The sequence below is a fragment of the Sebastes umbrosus genome, chromosome 18, assembly GCF_015220745.1.
Source record: "Sebastes umbrosus isolate fSebUmb1 chromosome 18, fSebUmb1.pri, whole genome shotgun sequence".
Classification (NCBI taxonomy): Eukaryota; Metazoa; Chordata; class Actinopteri; order Perciformes; family Sebastidae; genus Sebastes; species Sebastes umbrosus.
This window is the reverse complement of record NC_051286.1, coordinates 1108007-1133652: the sequence shown is the minus strand read 5'-3', so window position 1 is coordinate 1133652 and position 25646 is coordinate 1108007. Positions and strand designations below refer to the sequence as shown.

The following is a 25646-nucleotide window of genomic DNA, read 5'->3' as shown; positions in this document are numbered from 1 at the left end:
AGAGTTTAAGCTTCTAAAAGTCCTAAATTAAGATCCAGATTTTAAATCTATATTATTCTACGCCGTGTTGAGCTGCTGTCAGTCGGCGTGTCGTACCTGGAGAATGGCCACCTCGTTCCTCAGCTGGCTCTCCTGTTTGGTGGGAAACCTCATTTTGTCGATGATTTTTATCGCCACGTCTCGGCCAGTCTTTCTGTGTTTACCTGCAGAGAATAACATGAAAAGCTCTCTACTGATGTATTTCTATTAATCTGTAATTCAGATGACTTTAAGAGGGAGTGATGTGGAGTCAGCAGGAAGAAATGGAAACACAATGATGATCCACAAATGCAGCGATTTTCAGCTTTAAATAAAACGCCTCTTGTCTTTTTGGCAGATTTAGGAGGTTTGACGTGATCATATCAGGCTGTTAATGTTTAAGTTGTCTTCCTCTCACCTCCGTAGACGATCCCAAACTGTCCGGAGCCGAGGACCTCGTCAGCAAAGATCTGATACACTGAACTGATATCCTGAACAACAAAGAGACAACACAGCTTTTCAAACGTCATTAAATTAAAAAACATGTTAATAAATAGATATTTAAAATGTGTCTTTGCTATTTATTAGTTAGTGACACCAATTAACTCTCTGACGCTAGAATATGAGGATTATATTTTATGTATCACTGAGTATGGAGGCCGAGAAGTGACAAATGTCACGTTAATAATAATAATAATATTATATTCAACTATATTTATTTTATTTGTCGCTCTAGGAGAGACAATATGTAGGATATAAAAACACTTTCTATCTTTCTCACCATTTCTTAAATCCAACATGTTTGGTTTATATTAGGAGACATTTGTTGTGAATAATTTACACATAAATAAAATAATCTGAGTGAAGACTCACCACGTTTTCTTGTATCTGTGAGTTGGACACTGATATGCTGATAGAGACGTCCTCTGAGGAGACACAAGACAAACAATATATAATAATAAGTCATAAACCATCGTCACCTACAGCGTACAGACGTTCGGACTTTTATTATTCTAACCTCTAAATCATTAAAGTCTCATTTCCTGCGTTTCCGTCTTCGTTACAGAACGAGATGACGGAGGAAGATTTGTTTGTTCAACACCTGATGAAAGAACGCTGAGGATGTTTCCAGCTGTGATGACGAACCACAAAATCATTTTTCCAGATTTCAAACAAACTAAAGCTTCCATTTCCTGTCTCTGTGTTTAAAGTACGTGCACACAAACAGGAAGCTCTAAACCGCTGCACGCTGCGTTAATTCAGCCTGACATTAAAAAGCCGAGGGCGCGTTCTGTTCAGAGAACATTTCCACTGATGAGCTGATATTGATTTCAGATCGCCCGGGCCGGGGTGTGATCAGGTCATCCCTCGCTGCGATCAATACCGACGGTCTGCTGCTGTAGGTGTTCACGTCATCGGTCGTCATCCAGAGAGTTTATGTAACTTCATCCACAGAAATGTAAACTGTTGGACGTCCAGATCTGTAGTCAAACTGTTCACTCTTAAACAGCCTTTATCAGCCTCAATAGAAAAGGCTTTTATTCTGAAACAGGATATTAATTCCCATTTTATATTTGATCATATTTTAGTAAAAATGAGTTTTCCCTGTTAACGTGCTGTTGGTGTTGTTTGTTGTCAATGCAACACTTCTTCCAAATGTTTCACATTAAAAGCCTTCTGTGAGTTCGACAAGCAGAATCCATTCCCAACTTTAAAAGGCTTTTATTTTGAAACAGGATATTATTTCCCATTTTATATTTGATCATATTTTAGTACAAAACAAACAAAACATATAATAAAATATTGGTGCTGTTATTAAATAAAAACACTTTGAAATAAAAACTGCTGAAATTAATCACTGAGTTTTAAATTGATATTGGATTATTAGATGTTTTATTTTAATGTTTAAATATTGAACATGTTTGATCTCAACAGACAGAAACAGATTCAAACTGAAGTAGTAAACAGAGTTCAGATAAACACGCTGACAGTGAACGCAGCATTAGTGTTTGCGTGTCTGCTGTTAGATCACTATTCCTAGAAGTTATATAACTTTATTGACACTGCTATATCCTCTATTAGAACTTTAGTGTGTAGATAATGCAGTTTAATATATATATATTTTATATTTAATATTTTATTTTTTACTGGTTTTATGTATTATTATAATTATTATAATTATTATTATTACTATTATTACTATTATTATTATTATTATTATTACTATTATTATTATTATTATTATTATTATTATTACTACAGTGATAAAAGTCCACTGTTGGACTGAAAAAGAAAAAAAAAATCCTTGTTACATCATCGGTCCATTAACTTATTGATGTCAAAACAAAACATCTATTTTTGGGGAAAGAAAGTGAAGCTTGACATTAATAATTACTCAACAGGTGGAAAACACAGCTGACTGTTTTATAACAATGACCGTAATAGTTCACGGTCCATTTAGGTATTTAGTATTTAGGAGATCTCATTTAGGGATTAAACTTAAAACTCTTATTTTCAGACAAAAAGACACTTTAACCTGAGAGGAAGCGGAGCGGAAAATCCTCTGAAATCCCTTCAATCATGTTAAAATGTCAGCGGTGTGTGTGTGTGTGTGTGTGTGTGTGTGTGTGTGGTTGTATAACAGTAGTCGTCTACTGAAACAATATTCGCTCTTCACAGACGAATCCATTAAAACATAAAAACACATCAGAGTCTGATCTGATCTAAAAGACTCCATTACTGAGTCAAAGGGTAAAAGACATGCAGTGAAATTAATTAACAGGGTTGTGGGTGCAATTCCTCGTAAAGCTCAACAGGCTTTCTAATAACTGAACATGTTTTAAAACACTTGTTTCATCTCCTTTAACGACGGCGTCTCCAGCTCGTGGAGTGCCTCAAGGATCATTTCGGGGGCCCTTTTAGATCTTATTTTCTTATTTGCTTCCCTCGAGGAAGACACATCCGAAGTAGGGATGCACCGATACCACTGTTTTTCAGACCGAGGACCTTCGCCCCAAACTGTCAGATGGCCGACCGTCAGTTTAGTGTGTCGGGACCTTGACACATTTGACACGCTGTTTAGTTGACTGTAGGGATGCACCGATACCAGAATCTGGTATCTGTGCTCACGTACTCACAAAACAGATCCGATACCACTTTACAGCAGCGTGACGTTAACCTCTCGTCACCATTTTTCGGGTCCTCATGCTCCACCTCCCCAACGGTGCGGGCGAGACGGGCCGGTAGTGGGCCCGACCCCGCGAGGCCGGGATCCCACCTCAGGCGGCGTGCGCCAGCCCTCACTTTCATTGCGCCACGGGGTTTTGCTTGCACCCTCTGACTCATACGTGCGTTAAGACTCCTTGGTCCGTGTTTCAAGACGGGTCGAGTGGGTTGCAGACATCGCCGCAGACCCATGGCGCCTTCTACGTGTGCCGAGCCCCGCCATGGAGGCACGACGAGGCTGGGGCGCACTAAGGACAGTCCACAGCCCCGGGAAGCACCTTCGCCTCGAGCCTTCCCACGCCGACCGTGTGTCGCTCACACCCTCCAGCTGGCTGTTAACGAGGGTCTTTTAGCACAAAGAAGTACTCGTATCGGTACTCGGTATCGGAGAGTACCCAAATGTAAGTACTTGTACTCGGTCTGAAAAAAGTGGTATCGGTGCATCCCGAGTCGACTGTCCAGCAGAAGGCATCCGCATTAGTCCAGATAAATTCATTATTATCTATCAATGTGCCATTTATTGTGTATTATTAATATTATTTGTATTATTTGGAGGGATTCTTATCTGCAACAGAATCAGCACCTTATTTACTGTAGACTGCACCGACCAGCATCCAACAAACAAACAGCCTGTTTCTGATTTCTATTTAAAAATCCAGGTGTTTTTGGTGAAGATTATACGATGCTTCATTTTTCTTGTTATTTTCAGCTATATTTGTACCATAAGGAACATGAAGTTGGACTACGACGGCCGTTACTCACTGTGGTCCTTCCCCTTGCCGGGCCCGGTGCCGACGCTGGCCTTGGGCGTGACGGGCATCATCGCCTGTCGGATGGCCTTCTCCCAGCCCTGGCCCACGTCCCGCCCAACGCCGGACGCCGCAAGGACGGGGTTGTGCGGGCCGCCGTTGTTCTCCCCGACGTAGTACACCATGTTGGCCGTGATCACCTCGAAGCAGTGAGGGTTGCTGCCCGGAGGCAGGCTGGTGAAGTCCTGCGCCGGCTCCACCTGGAGGATCTCCGACAGCGGGATCTCCTGGAGTTTGGTACAATAAATAGAAGATTTAGAAAAGAGAAATAATCAAATAATTATCCTCTTGTTAGACGCACCTCCACTCTCAGCTTAGAAACCCAAACCTCTGCACTTGTAAACCATCTCCTCTCTTCACATTCTGGGACATTTTAAGAGTCATTTCAGCCGATAAGAATCATCCACCGGGTCGTGAAATGATCCTCTGTTTCAGCCGGTTGCTCCCTCCATCCTAACGCCTCTCCTCTCTCGGCTGAACTGTGAGACTCTCTTTGAATTTCAGTGTTTGAAACTTCCCTTCCTTCCTTTTCTGGCAGAGTGCAGGAACAAAAAAAAAACCTCCACCCCTCCAAAAAGCCTAAACGCTGCCAGATCAAACATATAAAGGAGAGCGATCGGCCCAGTGGTGTCTTCATGCCCCTCAGTGTCATCTGAACGTTTTGTGTTTTGCCAAGTTCCCCTCCTCCTCCCTTCCTCCTCACCCCCAAAACCACCAACTCCGATCAGCATCTATTCATCCTGCCGCTCTGATTAAAAGGCAGGACGTTCCTCGGCCGCGTTGGGCACGAGGCAGCGTGGCGGCGAGCCAGAGAGAGACGGGAGGGGAGCGACCAGAGGTCCCAAAAAACACCACAGATCTCCCCCCTCCCTCCCGTCTGCCTCACCCACCACGCTCTCGCTTTCTCTTCAAAGGAGGGTTTCTGCAGCGCTTTGTGGTTAAAGGTCAACAGGTCGCAGGCGGACACGAGATGAAAGGAGGTGGAGCAGCAGAGAGAGGCATGACAGAGAATTCAAAAAGAGCTGCTGACCTGAAATCATTTCATATTTCAAGAGAACAAATTTTCCTTCTTGGATTTTAAAAACGTTGGAAAGTTAGAGAAAGTGTTCCCCCCTTTTTAAAGAGATAGTTCAGGTGTTTCTCAGTGTGGTTGTATGAGGTGTAATACAATGAAAAAAGCTCCAGAACAGCTACTAAATGGATCCTGTGGTGACGTTTTTTTGTAATTCAAAATCAATTTTTTCCTCACAAACATTAAAAATATGTCTCTTCTGTTAGCATCACCGTGCTCAATCCTTTAAAATGCATTATGTTGGAAATGCATAACATGCAGCCTGCAGAAAAACATGTTTAAATGTCACCACGTGAATCACAAATGTCATGTAAGTCTTTTCTAAATGTTCCTCAGTGGAAGGTTACAGCTTCCTGTCCTGATGGGAATAATTACAGTGAATGATGTGTTAATAATTAGACAGGGACGACGTGTGTTAACGTCTCCTGAATGTTACTGTACACAGTCTCAACCCGACTCTCTCCGCTCTGCTCTTCACGTCGCTGCTTTGTTTGGCCGAGCGGCTGAAACCAGATCTGGGTCTCCTACCTTGTAATACTTGGCTCCACTTTCGTTCTGAAACAGAGTCAGACTCTTGCTGTCCAGCCTCCAGTAATGTCTCTTCCTCTGGAGAGACAAGAAGAAAGTTCATCAGGATAAAGACTTATATATACTGTATGCATATAACAGAGCTCTTCTTTCACAGTTCACAGATGTATGATATAGAAGTCCAGCAGGTCAGTACAAACTTTAAACTAACTCCAACTTGCTGCTGACGCCATCGAGCAAAACGCAGACGTGAAAAGTAGATTTACTCTCAATCAAAACAACAACAACAGATGGAGTTTGGTGACGAGGTGAAGCAGCGCGGGATCATGGGAGTTGTTGTCTTCATTATTGTCAGCTTCTCCCGGTTTCACGTTAAAAAAATCTGTGTTTCTCCGTCTCGGAGTGGCTGCGAGCCGAGCTGCTGCTGCTAACGGTCGCTCAGCTTGTTTCTCTGATAACTTTAAGATCCCGACACACCGAGCTGACGGTCGGCCAGCGGACAGTTTGGGGTCATTGGTGGTCTAGTTTTTTCAGTTTGTCCCGCACCGTCGGCTATATATATATATATATATATATATAAAAGTTTTATCTGATTTGTATCTGTACGTTTACTATATATTTAGTGTGTGTGTGTGTTTAGTGTGTCTCGTCACCAGGTTGTCGTGGCTGGTGTAGTGGACCATCCAGCCCTCTTTAACCATCGTGGAGCTTTTCCTCTTGGTGTGTTTGATGGACTGAACCAATCTCATCAGAGGGATGTTGCTGCTGGTGCACGGGCTGCATGACACACAAACAAACACACACGCCGACACAAACACTGTTAGGATGTACAATAACTTAAATGAATAAGAATAAAATCATCTTTATAACTTACTTTACATAAAATATCCTTAATACAAACTGCCTGTGTGGTTGTTCATCAATAAGTAGGGCTGAGCCATAATTCAATATGATCATTTATCGTCTTTCAATGGAATTGTATCGTGATGAAATCATATATCGAGATATCGTGATACACAATATACACGTGATTTATTTTTTCTCTATAATTTCATTGAAACTGTTTATTTTGCACTAAAGTTCTGAATTAAAGGAGAAAATACTCCGTACTTTTCATTTGTCAAGAGGTTCAGTTGTGTACCTGATGGCTCTGAGCGTCTCGTCGTCCTTCTCTCCGTCCGTGCAGGGACCCTCGATGAAGAAGAGCTTGTCGTCCTGCTCGTCCATGCTGTGACCGCTGTCGCTGTTGGCGTCACAGTTGTCCACCTCCATCGTGGCCTCGGAGTCCAGACCGGGACTGGCTGGTTCTGCAGCAACACGCACAAAGAGTCTTATGACTAACAGACTAAAAACTAAAGCTAAAGACTTTTCTTAAGATGTTATTAAGCTGCAGTTCCTCTAACGGCCACTAGGTGCTGTATGATGTTAGACTTTGTTTTAACAGGTGTGTTGTACGTGCGCAGTAACAGTAAACTCACCTCCGTTGAAGTCGACCTCACCGAGGCAGTCTCGAGGTACTTTGGCCGCACATCTCTTATGGCAGTTAAATTTACAATCTACAGTAGAAGAGATACGTAGAATTAAAGAAAAGTAAATCAAACATTCATCCACTCCAGTCCCGTTGGATGCAAAACATGTTTCTAATAGTTTAATAAAATAATGAATTAGAGATCACCTTTGCACTGCATGCCCTGGCGGAAGAGGCCCTTCAGCAGACGTTTGCAGTACTGGCAGATGGTGGGACGGGTGTAGGTGTGAACGGAGAAGGTGTGAGGGACTTTGACCCGACCCAGGACCATCTTCTCCATCCAGATGGGACGACCGCACAGCAGCGAGTTACGCTTCCCGACGCCCAGCAGGGGGCGCTGCTTCCACCAGGAGGAGGGAAGGAGGGAGGAGAAACAAAGGGAGGGTGAGTTTGTTTCATTTGTGTTCAGAAGTTCAACGGAAAACAAGCTCATTTTAACCTAGAAGGGACCTTCGCCACGGCAATCTGCTCCAAAACTGAATGGGGTCTTCCTTGACCTATGGTACACCCGTCCACTAGGGATGCACCCGTACCACTTTATTTCAGACCGAGTCTGAACAAGTGCTTACATTTGGGTACTCTCCGATACCGAGTACCGATATGAGTACTTCTCTGTGCCAAAAGACCCTCATTAACAGCCAGCTGGAGGGTGTGAGCGACACACGGCAGGCTGGGGAGTCCCGCATACGAGGCGGTGCGCCGCGACCGGCTCTAGGTCGGCTTGGAAAGGCTCGGGGTGAAGGTTGCCCCGCGGCTGCAACTTTACAGCGCTCCCCAACCGGACCTCGCCGCACCGTGGACAAAGGGCTCGTTGCTCCCTCTCTCCCCGCCGGGGATTATACTGCTCCCGGTGCGTACAATAAACGTCCTGCTTGGTTATATAATAGAGATAACAGCTAACCTACGGCGGTGGCATTGAGCTACATTATGATGCGCTCATGCTCTATTCAGTAAAAATGAAGGGCGAAGATAAATATTACATTATAGATAATATTGGCTCTAATTACAGTTATTAGGTTTGTCAGGATCTGAGTGTGTTTCCAACATACTATTAAAAATGAATAATAATGAATGACAACAACATAAAATACTGATAAAATTAACCAATAAATATCAATTATTCATCATCCAAAACTCTAAATAAAGAAAGTCCTGCGTTAATTTAGGTCAGTTGAGGGTATTCAAAATGATTATTTATTATTATCAGTACGTCTGAATTAACAATTTTAAAAACTTAAAATATGCTGGGTTTCTGCAGGGTTTACCAAATTAAATTAAAGACGTTTTAATATCACTTAGAATACAGTTTAATACCTGTTTTCACAGGAATGATGGGAAACCAGTAGCGATAATAAGGCCTGATATTATTAATTAAGTACATGAATTTATAGACACTTATATCACATTTTTGTCAATACTTCCCAGCTGTGTATAACAATAATTCCCTGTAATATAATAACTAAATTAATGAGACCTGGACCCGGCTAAGTGGCAGAAAATCTATGATTTATTTCATGTACATTTTTCTCTGACAGCCTAAATCCACACACAAAAACATTTTATAACTGACATTACTGACCACGACAGGCAAGATAAGTCATTTAAGTATTCTGTAAATTAGATTTAAGACTTTTAAATAACTTCTAAAGGCATTTATTTCTTCAGAGAAGTGAATTCAAGACTTTTCAAGACCTGCAGATTCCCTGATATATTTTCTTCCCCGTTGACTTTAAAGGTACCGACGGCAAAAGAAGAGAACAATCAGGGTTCAGGAGGTTCAGCTGAGACATCACATTCAGAGAGCCGTTCCCTCGTCATGAAACGCAGAGCACAAATGAAATCTTTTCTATCCACCAGAACAATGGCCGTCCTTGTGCAGCGTGCAGCTTAGTCTGTGGTGAGAGCAGAGCAGGAAGCATGTGACACAATGGGCCTGAATTAGTTCAGTTAGAACAGTTAAATCCACCTTCTCACATCCCACAGTCGGATTTATCACATTCGTACAAACCCGGTGACGTCTAATCAAAGTCTGAATCATCGATAAAGAGCTTTTAACACGAGCGGTGTGATAAGAACTCAACCTGAGGAGATCTCCCGGAGCGCTGACGTTGTTGTTTACATCCATTAAAACGCCAGAAGGGGACAATGAAATGGCTTTGACCTTATAAACTGCTGCCTGAATACGTCCACACGCTGACTTCCTTATAAACAAACAGAAATATTAAATATGTTTGAATTCAGATCCAGACATTTTGTTTAGTTTTTGATGATTTCATAAATTAGGGCTGCACAATTAATCCAATATTAATCGCGATCACGATTTGACCACGGAGGTGAGAGCGACGGCCGGCTCGACCGCAACATTACCGAAGTTAGCGTGCAGCTTTAGCTCTGCTCTGTCTAGCTCTGCTTTTCCTGTCAATGTGTGAAACCCAAAGTGTTTCCATCCTTTACTGGATGTGTAGTGTTTACCACGCTGGATTTAACATGTGAGGGTGCAGGTCGTATCCACGACGACCCTCCAACGTTTTAGACTCTCTGAGGTTTGTTTTGGTTGACAGATACGGAACGGATATGACGTCACGTTACTCAGACTACAACAATAAAAGCGATAACTTCCTTCCACCTCCACATAGACTCAAATGAAGCATCGATTCTGGCATTAAAGGTCCCATATCGTGCTCATTGTCAGGTTCATACTTGTATTTTATGTTTCTACTAGAACATGTTTACATGCTGTAATGTTAATGTTAAAAAAACACCTTTATTTTCCTCATATTGTCTGCCTGAATATGCCGGTATTTATCCTCTGTCTGAAACGCTTTTAGCTAATTTCAACAGAATTGCGTTGCTAGGCAACAGCTTGGGTCCATGTGTACTTCCTGTCAGCTGATGTTATTCACATATACTGCAACAGGAAATAAACTGGGACACATTTAGAATGTTTACGTTTAAAACCGTGTAAAGGGTCTAAATATTGTGTATTTGTGACATCACAAATGGACAGAAATCCTGACAGCTTGTTTCAAACACACAGTTTCTGAATACGGGCTGTGTGTATTTCTCCGTATATTGAACGTTTCAATACTTTCACATTATTTATATATCACTTAAACCTGCTTTATACTATAACAGACATGACAATCTCACTTCTTACAATATGGGACCTTTAAAAAATCTATTTCAACATCGTAAAAAAATAAATAAATCGCGATACATAAGTGAATCGTTTTTTTTCCCACCCCTAATAATAACACGTTAACGCACATTTGTTTTAACGCCACTAATTTCTTTAACACATTAACGCAACTTGTGATTTTTAGGTTGTAGCGGCTCAGTTTTAAAGCTAGAGTGAAGATACTGGTATCATATGAAACTACAAAAACCTGATGAATCCATCGGTACCAACCATGACTAGCTCGTCATGAAGGAGGTTAAATAACGCTCCAAACTTACGCTACATTTGGCGAGGAAAGCTGTTGTTGATTGATTTCCAATAATAAATATATACATGCATTTGCATAAATCAGCATGTTTGTCCACTCCCATGTTGATAAGAGTATTAAATACGTGACAAATCTCCCTTTAAGGTTCATTTTGAACAGATAAATGTGTGATTAATTTACGATTAATCGTGATTAAATATTTGAATCGACTGACAGTCCCAGTGTATTTGTGATATGGGTATAACAGCAGCTGTGTGTGTGTGTGTGTGTGTGTGTGTGTGTGTGAGTGTAAAACAGTGTGATGCAGCTGATAATGTTCGTGTTAAGTGTGAAGCTCCGACTGTGACTCACTTTGTTCGCTGGTTTGAACGAGATGGAAAATCCAGTGGTTTGCCTCCAGCCATCAGAGTGTGTGTGTGTGTGTGTGTGTGTGTGTTTGTGTGTGCGTGCGTGCGTGCGTGCGTGCGTGCGTGTGTGTGTGTTTGTGTGCGTGTGCGTGTGTGTAACTACTGGAAATGGCTCATTGGTTGCACAACGTAGATCTGCTAGCGTGGAAAGCATGTGTGTGTGTTTTCATTCACGTCCTTCATTATTAGTCATCATCTCTAAACTGAATTTCACTTCACTGTCGACTCATTATCAGGAGCCTGTTTGTGTTTCTGAATGAACTCCGTCCACAGAGTCTAAACTACTGAACCATCGTTAGTGTTGCCTATATCCAGCCTATCCAGCCTATCCCAGCATGCAACTGGGCGAGAGGCAGGGTACATTCTGACACACATATGAACAGGACAGCCGTTCACACCTGCAGGCTAAATGAGAGTTTCCAGTTCAGCCGACCTGACCGTGTTTGGACTGTTGGAGGAAACCGGAGCAGCCGGAGGAAACCCGACAACAGGAACACCAGCAGAGTACATTCAGTCAAGTACTGCACACAAGTACTTCTACTTGAGTAGTTTAATCATATGCAACTTTATACTTCAACGCCACCACATCTCAGAGGGAAACACTGTTTTTACTGCACTACATTTATTTAGGAGCAGTTTATGCATTGGACATAGGAGAAACTTTTTATTTATTTGACTCTCTGACTGATAAAACACGTTCTGGATGAACTGTAAAAACTCACGGTACGTGTCCATAGCCTCTGTGCTTTTCACGCCCCCCATTCATTGTCTATGTAAGCAGCCGCGCAATGCATTCTGGTAGCGTGGCGTCGCGATTCGAGAAACGGAGCGTCACGACGCCCACTCCTCGTTTGCATAAAGTTGAGGGCTCGTCTACTTTATGTAAATCACGGGCGTCCGACGCGTCTCGCCGCCTCTCCAAACTCCCGAGGATCTTTTAAAATAAACGTTGTTGATCTAAAATAAAGACAGATTCATCAACATGGATTATTTCTCTCCTCAAATGTTTTCAGAAACACATTTCAGTGAACTATTTACGTGACATAAGAGAAGAAAGTTTCCAAACGAGCCTCCATACTGGTTCCGGTTTGAAAGCTGGGAGCAGCAGCCAACGGCAGGAAAGCGAGTGCCTTGTTTCTAGGGACAGCACAAGCGTCCAATGTTGGGGAGCGTCGCGTCCCCTCGCGATAAAAAACGCCCCTGTGGACACGTACCATCAGTGTTTGTTGTTTGTGATGTTAGTAGACTCACCTCCTCCTGTGGCGTCGGGGCGATCTCAGCGGACGGGGGACGAGCGACAGACAAGACGGAGCCCGGCAGCGAGATGTTGGACAGCCGTCTCTTCTTGACCCCGCTGCAGTTGTTGGGGATCTTGAACGCACACCGTTTGTGGTAGTTCAGCCCACATCCTGCAGAGGAGAAACACTTTTGATTTCATTCTCCTGTTGTTTTTGGTTTGTGCTGTTGTTTCCTAATCTAAACACAAAGTATAATTACTTAATCATATTTTATATTAGGGTGTACACTGTTATAGTGGACGGCATCATATTATCCTTGTACACTTTACTTTGTGGCTACTAATCACACCACTATGTCACTTCACTTGAGCCGTAATGCAGTACTAGTTTAAGTACAACCCTGGTGCAAGAATATTAGATTATGGAGATGTTTTGCACGCCTCTGCTCAGTGCCTTCATATAGTTGATGTAGCTCACCATGCATCCTCGAGGCTCATTACTAATTATAAAGCTCCGACTCTCTGAGTGAAGGCAAGCAGGCAGCGGAGCGGGGACTTCAGCCACACGAGCGCACATGTGTCCCGACCCGGTATATTTATACGCTTAAAAAGATACAAACAGTCCCTTTAAATAAAAAAAAATAAAAATAATAATCTGATCTGTTCAATCCCACGGTCCAAACCCCGAAGTTATCAAAACTTTCAAATATTTCAGGGTAAATGAATTAATTAAATGATGAATGTGAATAAAACGAGAGTCTACAGCCAGGCTAGAAGCTCAGTGAGGCCAGACGCGGCACAGCGACGTCGCTTTGAGCTAAATGTTGTTTACCATGTTCAATATGTTAGTTTAGCCCTTATGAACGTGCCAATTTCTCATTTTTACATTTCTATTTGTGTCTGGGTCAAACAATCCTGACACGACGTGTTAATTAGTCAGGCTAGCTGTTTCCCCCTGCTACATCCCCTACAGTAGATCCCATTTCCAGATCTGTTGGTGTAATATATCTAAGTATTTCTTTAAGGTGCTGTTGATTAAAGTGTCTGTATATCCTCATTAAGGGATGTGCGTGAGACAAAGAACAAACCACAGTGAAAATGCAGGTAGATAAGCGCTCAGGATGTTCGGAGGTTAGTGAGGTTGTTTACGTCTAAAACTGTGTTTACTCCGACGACAAAAGTCTCCTTCCATCAAGGATTCCTCGTCCTCCTCCCCTCCCATCACACCGAGTGAGTGGGCAGACTGAAGCTTTTTAACCGTCTCAAAACCTCCAAACAAGTTATATAAGCGGAAGCGGTATTTTTCTGCGCTGACATCAACATCAAGCGTCTCTTTTCTCTGCTTGGCATCACTACAGTTGAGATTCGCTCTGAGGTTTCTGAGCTGCTGAGATCAGGACTTGAAAGATGTGAAGAATAGTCGCAGGAAGTCAATGAAGACATCCTGCTGTACAGTCGCTGCTGCAGCCTGAACACCAGCGAACATGTGTGTGTGTGTGTGTCTGTGTGTGTGTGTGTGTGCCTGGGCCGCTGGTTTGGACGTGGCAGGAATCAAACCCTGAGAAGCCGCCGCCTCAGTGATAATAAAACTTGATTAAATATAATAAAACAATCATGACATGACGCTGAATTAGTCCAGGAAGCTGAACCTTCTGTCTCTCAGCGGGACGGAGGTCAGAACAGCCCAGTTTTATATATCTAAAGATCAATTTCCACTTCATTCATCGCACGTTTCACCACCAGCAGCAACAGTCAGTCTGTTATACTCATTAAAATCTGATTTCTCTTCAAACACCGGCGACACAAATCACTTCCTCTAGTAAAGCTGATTTGACAGGAAGGTTGTCTGAAGTGTTTTAAATACCCAGATATCCTGACGATCCATTCCTGATCTGCCTTACATCTGTTTATGACTTTATTTAACCCCCTATATACCAGCAGTAAAACCCCGTTACCACGCTCTTACCTTAAATAACCCCTATATACCAGCAGTAAAACCCCGTTACCACGCTCTTACCTTAAATAACCCCCTATATACCAGCAGTAAAACCCCGTTACCATGCTCTTACCTCAAATAACCCCCTATATACCAGCAGTAAAACCCCGTTACCACGCTCTTACCTTAAATAACCCCCTATATACCAGCAGTAAAACCCCGTTACCACGCTCTTACCTCAAATAACCCCCTATATACCAGCAGTAAAACCCCATTACCACGCTCTTACCTCAAATAACCCCCTATATACCAGCAGTAAAACCCCGTTACCACGCTCTTACCTCAAATAACCCCCTATATACCAGCAGTAAAACCCCGTTACCACGCTCTTACCTCAAATAACCCCCTATATACCAGCAGTAAAACCCCGTTACCACGCTCTTACCTTAAATAACCCCCTATATACCAGCAGTAAAACCCCGTTACCACGCTCTTACCTCAAATAACCCCCTATATACCAGCAGTAAAACCCCGTTACCACGCTCTTACCTCAAATAACCCCCTATATACCAGCAGTAAAACCCCATTACCACGCTCTTACCTCAAATAACCCCCTATATACCAGCAGTAAAACCTCGTTACCACGCTCTTACCTCAAATAACCCCCTATATACCAGCAGTAAAACCCCGTTACCACGCTCTTACCTTAAATAACCCCCTATACACCAGCAGTAAAACCCCGTTACCACGCTCTTACCTCAAATAACCCCCTATATACCAGCAGTAAAACCCCGTTACCACGCTCTTACCTCAAATAACCCCCTATACACCAGCAGTAAAACCCCGTTACCACGCTCTTACCTTAAATAACCCCCTATATACCAGCAGTAAAACCCCGTTACCACGCTCTTACCTTAAATAACCCCCTATATACCAGCAGTAAAACCCCGTTACCACGCTCTTACCTTAAATAACCCCCTATATACCAGCAGTAAAACCCCGTTACCACGCTCTTACCTTAAATACCCCCTATATACCAGCAGTAAAACCCTGTTACCACGCTCTTACCTCAAATAACCCCCTATATACCAGCAGTAAAACCCCGTTACCACGCTCTTACCTCAAATAACCCCCTATATACCAGCAGTAAAACCCCGTTACCACGCTCTTACCTTAAATAACCCCCTATATACCAGCAGTAAAACCCTGTTACCACGCTCTTACCTCAAATAACCCCCTATATACCAGCAGTAAAACCCTGTTACCACGCTCTTACCTTCACACTTGAGGCCCTGTCTGACGAGCCCCCACAGCATCTCCCCGCAGTCATCGCAGAACGCCGGCGCCTTGTACGAGTGAACGTACAGCGCGTGAGGTCGGATCTGGAAGTCCTCGGCTGTGGCGAGAGCTGAAATCAACAAATACAGAATTACTCACCAGTGAATCTACTGTTCTTAGTAAACCAGATCAGCTTTGATTGTATAATGTCTATGAGAGTCTAAGAGAAACGCGGACCTGTCAATCAGCAGGTAGCCCCGCCCTAAAGCATCCCCTGCTTTATGGTCTATCTGACTCTAAATGGGACCATCATTTACTAAATGAACATCATGCTGTATTGAAGAAGACTTGAAACTAGTGATTGAGACCATAAACTCATGTTAACAATGTTTACTGAGGTAATAAATCAAGAGAGAAGTAGGCTCATTTTTTTTTTCAATTTTTTTTCCAGACATTTTTCAGACATTTTTTCTGACTTTTTTTTTACCTTTCTCTGACATTGTTTAGACTTTTGTTTTCCAACATTTTTCAAACTTTTTTTTTCAAACTTTTTTTTCAGACATTTTTCAGACTTTTTTTTTTTTTTTTTTTTACCTTTTTCTGACATTGTTTAGACTTTTGTTTTACAAAATTTTTAAAAATTTTTTTTTCAAAATTTTTTTTAAGACATTTTTCAAACTTTTTTTTTCAATTTTTTTTTTCAGACATTTTTCAGACTTTTTTTTCAAGGACATTTTTCAGACTTTTATTTTCAGACATTTCTTCCGGACTTTTTTTTTTTTTTTTTTTTTTTATCTTTTTCAGACATTTTTCAGACTTTTTTTTTTTTTTTTTACCTTTTTCTGACATTGTTTAGACTTTTGTTTTCCAACATTTTTCAAACTTTGTTTTTCAATTTCTTTTTTTCAGACATTTTTTCCGGACTTTTTTTTTTTTTACCTTTCTCTGACATTGTTTACACTTTTGTTTTCCAACATTTTTCAGACTTTTTTTCTCAGACTTTTTTTCCGGACTTTTGTTTTACCTTTCTCTGACATTGTTTACACTTTTGTTTTCCAACATTTTTCAGACTTTTTTTCTCAGACCTTTTTTCCGGACTTTTTTTTTACCTTTTTCAGACATTGCTTAGACTTTTGTTTTCCAACATTTTTCAAACTTTTTTTTCCAGACTTTTTTTTTTTTAATTTTTTTCAGACATTGCTTAGACTTTTGTTTTCCAACATTTTTCAAACTTTTTTTTCCAGACTTTTTTTTTTTTTTTTTTTTTTTACCTTTCTCTGACATTGTTTACACTTTTGTTTTCCAACTTTTTTCAGACTTTTTTTCTCAGACTTTTTTTCCGGACTTTTTTTTTTACCTTTTTCAGACATTGCTTAGACTTTTGTTTTCCAACATTTTTCAAACTTTTTTTTCAGACTTTTTTTCTCAGACTTTTTCAGACTTTTTTTCCGGACCTTTTTTTTTTTACCTTTTTCTGACATTGTTTAGACTTTTGTTTTCCAACATTTTTCAAACTTTGTTTTTCAATTTCTTTTTTTCAGACATTTTTTCCGGACTTTTTTTTTTTTACCTTTCTCTGACATTGTTTACACTTTTGTTTTCCAACATTTTTCAGACTTTTTTTCTCAGACTTTTTTTCCGGACTTTTGTTTTACCTTTCTCTGACATTGTTTACACTTTTGTTTTCCAACATTTTTCAGACTTTTTTTCTCAGACCTTTTTTCCGGACTTTTTTTTTACCTTTTTCAGACATTGCTTAGACTTTTGTTTTCCAACATTTTTCAAACTTTTTTTTCCAGACTTTTTTTTTTTAATTTTTTTCAGACATTGCTTAGACTTTTGTTTTCCAACATTTTTCAAACTTTTTTTTCCAGACTTTTTTTTTTTTTTTTTTTTTTTTACCTTTCTCTGACATTGTTTACACTTTTGTTTTCCAACTTTTTTCAGACTTTTTTTCTCAGACTTTTTTTCCGGACTTTTTTTTTTACCTTTTTCAGACATTGCTTAGACTTTTGTTTTCCAACATTTTTCAAACTTTTTTTTCAGACTTTTTTTCTCAGACTTTTTCAGACTTTTTTTCCGGACCTTTTTTTTTTTTACCTTTTTCTGACATTGTTTACACTTTTGTTTTCCAACATTTTTCAGACTTTTTTTCTCAGACTTTTTTTCCGGACTTTTTTTTTTTTTTTTTTTACCTTTTTCTGACATTGTTTAGACTTTTGTTTTCCAACATTTTTCAACCTTTTTTTTTCAAACTTTTTTTTCAGACATTTTTCAGACTTTTTTTTTCAAGGACATTTTTCAGACTTTTGTTTTCAGACATTTCTTCCAGACTTTTTTTTTTTTTTTTTTTTTTTTTATCTTTTTCAGAAATTGTTTAGACTTTTGTTTTCCAACATTTTTCAAACTTTTTTTTTTTTTTTTTTTCAGACATTTTTCAGACTTTTTTTTTTTTTTTACCTTTTTCTGACATTGTTTAGACTTTTGTTTTCCAACATTTTTCAAACTTTTTTTTCCAGACTTTTTTTTTTTTTTTTTTTTTACCTTTTTCAGACATTGCTTAGACTTTTGTTTTCCAACATTTTTCAAACTTTTTTTTGAAACTTTTTTTTCAGACATTTTTCAGACTTTTTTTCCGGACCTTTTTTTTTTTTTTTTACCTTTTTCTGACATTGTTTACACTTTTGTTTTCCAACATTTTTCAGACTTTTTTTCTCAGACTTTTTTTCCGGACTTTTTTTTTTTTTTTTTATTACCTTTTTCTGACATTGTTTAGACTTTTGTTTTCCAACATTTTTCAAACTTTTTTTTCCAGACTTTTTTTTTTTTTTTTTTTTTTTTTTTACCTTTTTGTGACATTGTTTAGACTTTTGTTTTCCAACATTTTTCAACCTTTTTTTTTCAAACTTTTTTTTCAGACATTTTTCAGACTTTTTTTTTCAAGGACATTTTTCAGACTTTTGTTTTCAGACATTTCTTCCAGACTTTTTTTTTTTTTTTTTTTTTTTTTTATGTTTTTCAGAAATTGTTTAGACTTTGGTTTTCCAACATTTTTCAAACTTTTTTTTTTTTTTTTTTTCAGACATTTTTCAGACTTTTTTTTTTTTTTTTTACCTTTTTCTGACATTGTTTAGACTTTTGTTTTCCAACATTTTTCAAACTTTTTTTTCCAGACTTTTTTTTTTTTTTTTTTTTTACCTTTTTCAGACATTGCTTAGACTTTTGTTTTCCAACATTTTTCAAACTTTTTTTTGAAACTTTTTTCAGACATTTTTAATAATTTTTTTCCGGACCTTTTTTTTTTTTTACCTTTTTCTGACATTGTTTACACTTTTATTTCCCAACATTTTTCAATTTTTTTTTTCAGACATTTTTCCAGACTTTTGTTTTCCAACATTTTTCCAACATTTTTTTTCCAACTTTTTTTTCAGACATTTTTTCAGACTTGGCTTCACTTCTCAGACCCGGAGCTGCCCACTGGTCCCTCCGTCCCATTAACGTGAACGCGATATCTCCGGAACGCCTGGATGAAATTTCTTCAAATTTTTGGCACAAGCGTCCACTTGGAGAATGAACTGATTCGATTTTGGTGGTCAAAGGTCAAGGTCACTGTGACCTCACAAAACACGTTTTTGGCCATAATTAGAGAATTGTTATATTTGGATTTGGAGCATTTTTTCTTTTATTTCTTTTAATATATTTATTTATTTACTTAAATATATTATTATTAAAATTATTAATATTATTAATATATTTTATCTATTTATTTCAATATATTGTTATTATTAATATTATTGATATTATTAATTTATTTGTTTATTTTTATTTCTGTTTTATATTTTTCATGTCTTCTTAATTTATTAATTTCTTAGATTTATTTTTCTTGTTTACTGATATAGTTATGTATCATTTATGTTTCTTGAAAATCTAATAAAGAAAGTTTAAAAAAAAAAAAAAGTTTTAGGTAATTATAATTGTGAGGAAAAATGTGACTCAATGAAATAAGACTTTATCTAAAGCATGTTTTCTGTTTGTAGCAGTTCTCCGATCATCATCATCTTAGAGTCAGGCGTGAGTTGTAAAACTGTTCTACTAACAGAGGCAGGAATGAACAGTAAACTAGCTGAGCGCTGCAGGGTTTTGCAGCAGCAGCAGCAGGAGGAAGACGAGGAGGAGGAAGACGAGGTGGAGGAGGAGGAGGAGGAGGAGGAAGTGGTCGTGGGTTTGAACCCGGTGCGGTTCGGGCTCCGACTCGTGTAATTTAAACCTGCCGCTGCTCTTCGTCGGGGTGTTCAGCTGTTAAGGTGTCAGTTCTAGTTTTTACAGCTCAACCTGTCGACACGACTCAGGAAACGACGATCCTACACACAATATTATGGTTAGAGCGCGCAGGGTGACCTGGGGCGACGCCGCGGTGGAGGAAACGAGATCTGAGGCGACCTCACCGCTCGCCGCTAAGAGGGGGATTAACAGGAGAGCTGGAGGAGGGGAAGCTGAGACAAAACACACTATCACAAATAAATATATGACTGGAGAGACTCGCAGGATCCAACCTGCACCGCCTATAAACACATGTCAAATCAACCCTAGGGGTTGCAGAGGCATGACGGGGGGGGGGAGGATTGATTGATGAGTTATTTTCTCACCTGAGAGCACCACCTCGACCAGGTCGCCTTCGTGGATCTCCTCCGCTGAGGTCAGACGCTGCAGGATGTTGTCCGAGTTCAGGTCGTGGCGGAAGAGCAGGATCTTGTCGTACATCCCGAAAAATCCACATTCAGGGAACTGAGGAAGAGGAGGAAGATGAGGAGGAGGTCAGGGATACGTGTTGACTCAGAGTGAAGTTACTACTCGAGCAGCAGTGTGACGCCACTTAATGACGCCATGTGGGAAAACGTTTTCAGAAGGGCTTGAAGGGAAAATAGCATTTCTTACGCTAAAACATACCAAAATATGAATGTCTGTATTTGAATACATCAGGAACACTGAGACGCTGCTAATGATATAAAAACCTAAAAAATAAAAATAAATAATGGACCCGCCCTTTAAACAAATTAGATTATGAGACATGTTGTGTACAAAGTTTGGCCTGAAGGTGGCGCTACAGACACAACTCATGATTTCAAATCACAAACAGCTTATTATAATGCAGTAAGTAGTATAATCCACAGCTCTTGAGCAAGGCACTGCTCCAACCCGCTGACCTTTGACCCCTCTAATGTCCTCATAACAAGTATGAGCATGCCTTCATCCTTGTTCCTGAAGTGAACTGTTACCTAACCTTTTCACATGATGTGTGATGAAACGCAGCAGTGGGAAACTACCGGCAGCTAAACTGTGGTGAAATATAGATATTTATATTTTGACTGAAGCTGCTGAATCCGTTTCCACGGCAGGAAACCAACCACCATTTACAGTCACTGATTTTCTGGTTAAAACCAACGTTTCCCAGCAGCTGGATCGTCTTTATAAAGAACCTTAAAGACCACATGATGGACGGTTCAAGTCCGGGTCAGACGTCAGGCCTTCTCTCTCTTTCTGTTTCATCTTTACATCCATCGTTCAGTCTGTGTCTACTGTCCACTCTACAGGGGACATAACACCTCAAATATAACGTCAAACATGAACATCCTGCAATATATATATATCATTTCTTTTAAATATTCTTTTGGTTACGATGAGGAAATGTTTAACTGCACACAGGCGTAATAAAGACACACCTTCCTCAGGTGAACTGACACCAGATTAAAAGGTGAGAAGGGAGAAAAAACGACCTGTAGACTGAAATTACAAACAAAACATCTGGCCTGGAAAATACAAGTTAAGCCTGTAAAATCTATTCTCCAGTTGTTTTTTGCGTCTCTTTGCGGTCCTTTTGCATCTTTCTGTGGTCGTTTTGCATCATGGCCGCTTTGCGTCTCTTTATGGTTGTTTTGCATCTCGCCTTGTGGTCGTTTTGCGACTCTTTTTGTGGTCGTTTTTGCATCTCTTGGAGGTTGTTTCGTGCCTCTTTATGGTTGTTTTGTGTCTCTTTGTGGTTGTTTTGTGTCTCTTGGAGGTTGTTGCGTGACTCTTTGTGGTTGTTTTGCATCGTGGCCACTTTGCGTCTCGTTGTGGTTGTTTTGCATAAATGAGCCTAAATGAACTCTAGAGTTTATACCCGGTGTGTGTGGTGAACGATGTTGTTATAGCCGAGTGTTTGTACTTGATTTGGGGTTCTGCAGCCTGCAGACACACAGACAGACAGACAGACAGACAGACAGACAGACAGGTGAAGCAACTTCCTGCCCTGGGCGTCTCCCTGTGTTAGCAGGATGTTAGCAGGATGTTAGCAGCGTGCAGGTAGCATGCAGCATGGATCCTGCAGCGCAACACTGACAGCAGGAAACCCAACCGACCGACCGACCGGTGACGAGGCAGAAGCTGCACACATCATCACATGAGACCTACTGTAACTAACACACACACACACACACACACACACACACACACAGTCAGAATGTGCATCATGAATTATGGCTGAGGTCCTGTCACCGACACCCAGCAGTCATTAGCCTCGTGGCTACACTCCACCGCTCCAACACACAGAGAGTGACAGACGGGAACACCAGCAACAGTCTGATCCTAGAAAGAGACGATAACCTCCTTCCCCCCCCAGGGCACACACATGTAAAGACGCCCAGACTGACTCTTTGTGGTCGTTTGACATCTTCTTGTGGTCCTTTTTTTCATCTGTGGTTGTTTTGTGTCTGTTTGTGGTCGTTTTGTGTCTCTTTTGGGTTATTTAGTGACTCTTTGTGGTCGTCTTGCCTCCAGCATACTTTAAGCATTATCTCACCATTTATCTTATAACAGAAATAATCTGTTTCTGCTTCTTTCAGTATGAAACCGTCTCTTTTATCGTCTGATTAAAAAACTATTTTAAAAAATAAAGAAAGTTCACTGAGACAAACAGTTCTGTGTTCATCCTCTGATTCTGCAGCAGCTCTGAGGTCAAAGGTCTGAACCAGAACACGAGGACCGGGTCGAGGTCTGAACCAGAACACGAGGACCGGGTCGAGGTCTGAACCAGAACACGAGGACCGAGTCGAGGTCTGAACCAGAACACGAGGACCGGGTCGAGGTCTGAACCAGAAGTGAAAGCTCTTCTGTTTCAGCTGCCGTGACGACGCACTTTTTGCTCCGTCCAATCACGTCGTAGCGCCGGTCGTCAGCGGCTGCGTTCTCTGAAGTGAGCAGAGAAACACAGTAAGAGTTCTGTTAATGGACAAGAGTGTGTGTTTAATACACACTGATCCCCTCTTTATGGTTAATCCTCCATTAACCAGGCTTAACCTCCACACACACACACACACACACACACACACACACACACACACACACACACACACAATCCCTTTCACCTCCTCCTCCTCCTCCTCCGACTCTTCCTCCTCCTCCTCCGACTCGATCACCAAACTGAGGCCACGTGTCTGACGACCCCACCGTCTTCTGGTCGTCAGGGTCACACAGGTCAAAACCTCCGGGTCCTGCCGTGACCTTTGACCCCGCTGCAGGAGGGCAGCGGGGCCGCGAGGTCTCTAACTTGAGGCCGTGTTTTTATCAAGCCGGAAGTGGGAGAGGGGGGGGGGGGGGATATCCATCACCTCTTAATCTGTGCAGCACTCAGCAATCTGAGAGACTAAGTGTTCATGGATAGCAATAATCCTGGTTCTGAACGAGAGGACAGAACCCTCAACGTCCGCTCTACAAACACATCAAACACATTAAACACATTAAACACAACTGCTTCATCAAGGTCTCCTTAAAACATCATTTATACTTTTTACTTCATGAGCACAGATTCTTTAACTGCTTCCAAACTTTACAACAATTCTGGGGAAGATCTGTGGACTCCGAGTCTGCAGCCGCGTTCGAGGAAACGTTCTCTGTGCTCACCTGAAATCTCAGTTCAACACGTGTACAGTTGTAGCATCATTTTGTGACATCACAAGTAGTGCGGAGCCAATCACGGTCCGTATCCATGCTGACCCTCCGACGTTTTACACTCTCTGAGGTTTGTTTTGGTTGACGGATACAGAACGGATATGACGTCACGTTACTCAGACTACCACAATAAAAGCGGTAACTTCCTTCTACCTCCACAGAGACTCACATGAAGCAGATATATCCATTCTGGTGTTAAAACATCTGTTTAGAAATGGTAATAAAGTAGATCGCGATACATAGGTGAATTGATTTTTACCCCACCCTCTAGTGTTTACATATTCATGACTCTAAAGGAAAACTATATCAGACACAAACTACTATTCCAACCCTCTAAACAGTATATCTACTGTAGTGAATGTCTGGAGGGGATCAACCGCTGCAGCGTGCTGCTTCCATTAATTAACAAATGTACACGTGATTAGAATTCATCAGCTGATGATTTTCTTGATTAATTGATTCATTTTTTAATCTCTAAAATGTCAGAAAATATCTGACACAAGTTCTAAAGGTTTAAGGTGACGTCTTCAAATTGATTGGTTTCATTCAGTTTACTATCAGAAGCTGGAACATCTGGGGAGTATTTGGCATTTTTGCTTTAAAAAAAAGGACTCAAATGATTAATTAATAATCAAAATAGTTGCAGATTAACTAAGTGATTGTTCAGTCAGTGTTGACGGTGAATGTAGTCGATTGAAGCAATAAAATCCTCAGAGCTTGATCAGATTTACTGAGAAATATGAGTTAGTACGCGCTCGTTATTATCAATTTAGATGACGTAACTGTATCACGATATCTCGATATATGAGTTCATCACGATATGATTCCATTATCATATTGAATTTAAATATGCAGCATTTAATCTGCCTTTTTCCCTTAAAAGTGAACTTTAAACCTCTGCAACAACATCTGTAAACCTTGAATTCATTAGTTATTAATTTACATTTAATATGATGAGACAAAAAAAATGTTTTGTTGTATTTAAAAAACAGTCTTGAGACTTTTTATATATATGATTTGATATCACTATTATTATTATACCTATCATACTTCCAGCTGTTTAGTCTGTATTGCCGTTACCTGTACTTATACCTGTACTGTATATTTGTGTCTAACTGCTGCACATGTTCATACTGTATATATCTTAACTGTGTTATTCTATACATTACTCTGCACTTTACTGCTTCTGCACTTCTGTTTAACTACATTTCATTGTATGAACATTTATTTTAATATATAGACTGACACACAGGAGCTTATCTTTTCATATTTCCTCACACATGAGTTTATAAAAGCTTCTGAAGCGGCAACGATGTGAAGAGCACCACCAGATAAAACATCTGTTGTCTTCCGCTGCAGAACGCTGAGAGCCTTTCAGCTCCAATAAAACTCTTCAACTCTTTCAACGTACGCGTGCAATCAGCCTGGAGGGACGACGCTAAAAGGAATGATGGGAAATATGAAGGTAAACAGCCGCGTGCGTCTGTTTTCCCCGGCTGCATCCGCTCGCTCCGTCACCGCTCAGGAAACAACAGGAAGCGCCGCTGAGTGGGTCAAGGTTGTCCGGTGTGAGGAGAGTTTCATTCATCCAGCTGGTAGAAGGACTGAAGTCAGTGCTGAACGCCACTAATCACCTGAATGCCCACGTGGGTTTCATCAATAAAGAAACGTGATTTTACAACCTGAGGTGTTAATTAAACGTTTGTATACTTCACTTCATATTCAAACAATCAATCAAACAATCGTTTTACGCCTCTTTGTGGTCTTTTTGTGCCTCTTCGTGATCGTTTTGCATCTTTGTGGTTGTTTTGCATATTTTTGCATCCCTTTTTGGTTATTTTGGTTATTTAGCATCTCTATGTGGTCGTTTTGCATCGTTTTGTGGTTGTTTCGTGTCTCTTTGAGGTCGCTTTGCGTCTTTTTGTTGTCGCTTTGCGTCTCTTTGTTGTCGCTTTGCGTGTCTTTGAGGTCGCTTTGCGCCTCTTTGTGGTTGTTTTGTGTTTCTTTGTGGTTGTTTTGTGTTTCTTTGTGGTTGTTTTGCGTCTTTATGAATATCTTTTTGGTTATTTAGTGTCTCTATGTGGTCATTTTGCATTGTTTTGTGGTTGTTTCATGTCTCTTTGTTGTCGCTTTGCGTTTCTTTGAGGTCGCTTTGCGTCTCTTTGAGGTCGCTTTG

At 40.6% G+C, this 25646-nt stretch overlaps 1 protein-coding gene across 2 annotated transcripts in view; it reads right to left on the bottom strand.

Annotated features, from left to right (window-relative positions):
- Positions 1–25646, bottom strand: part of LOC119476883 (serine/threonine-protein kinase D3-like) — a 42710-nt gene that overhangs the window by 4982 nt on the left and 12082 nt on the right. Inside the window, exons 3-14 of one of the 2 annotated variants that reach the window (XM_037750498.1) lie at positions 20131–20269; positions 15483–15614; positions 12285–12442; positions 7328–7520; positions 7131–7208; positions 6794–6959; positions 6306–6429; positions 5653–5730; positions 4006–4279; positions 892–944; positions 437–509; positions 97–203 (exon numbers count right to left, since the gene is read on the bottom strand). In XM_037750498.1, the coding sequence (XP_037606426.1) occupies positions 97–203; positions 437–509; positions 892–944; positions 4006–4279; positions 5653–5730; positions 6306–6429; positions 6794–6959; positions 7131–7208; positions 7328–7520; positions 12285–12442; positions 15483–15614; positions 20131–20269 (1575 nt within the window). The remainder of the gene's footprint in view (positions 1–96; positions 204–436; positions 510–891; positions 945–4005; positions 4280–5652; positions 5731–6305; positions 6430–6793; positions 6960–7130; positions 7209–7327; positions 7521–12284; positions 12443–15482; positions 15615–20130; positions 20270–25646) is intronic. The other variant, XM_037750499.1, reaches the window with a different exon arrangement.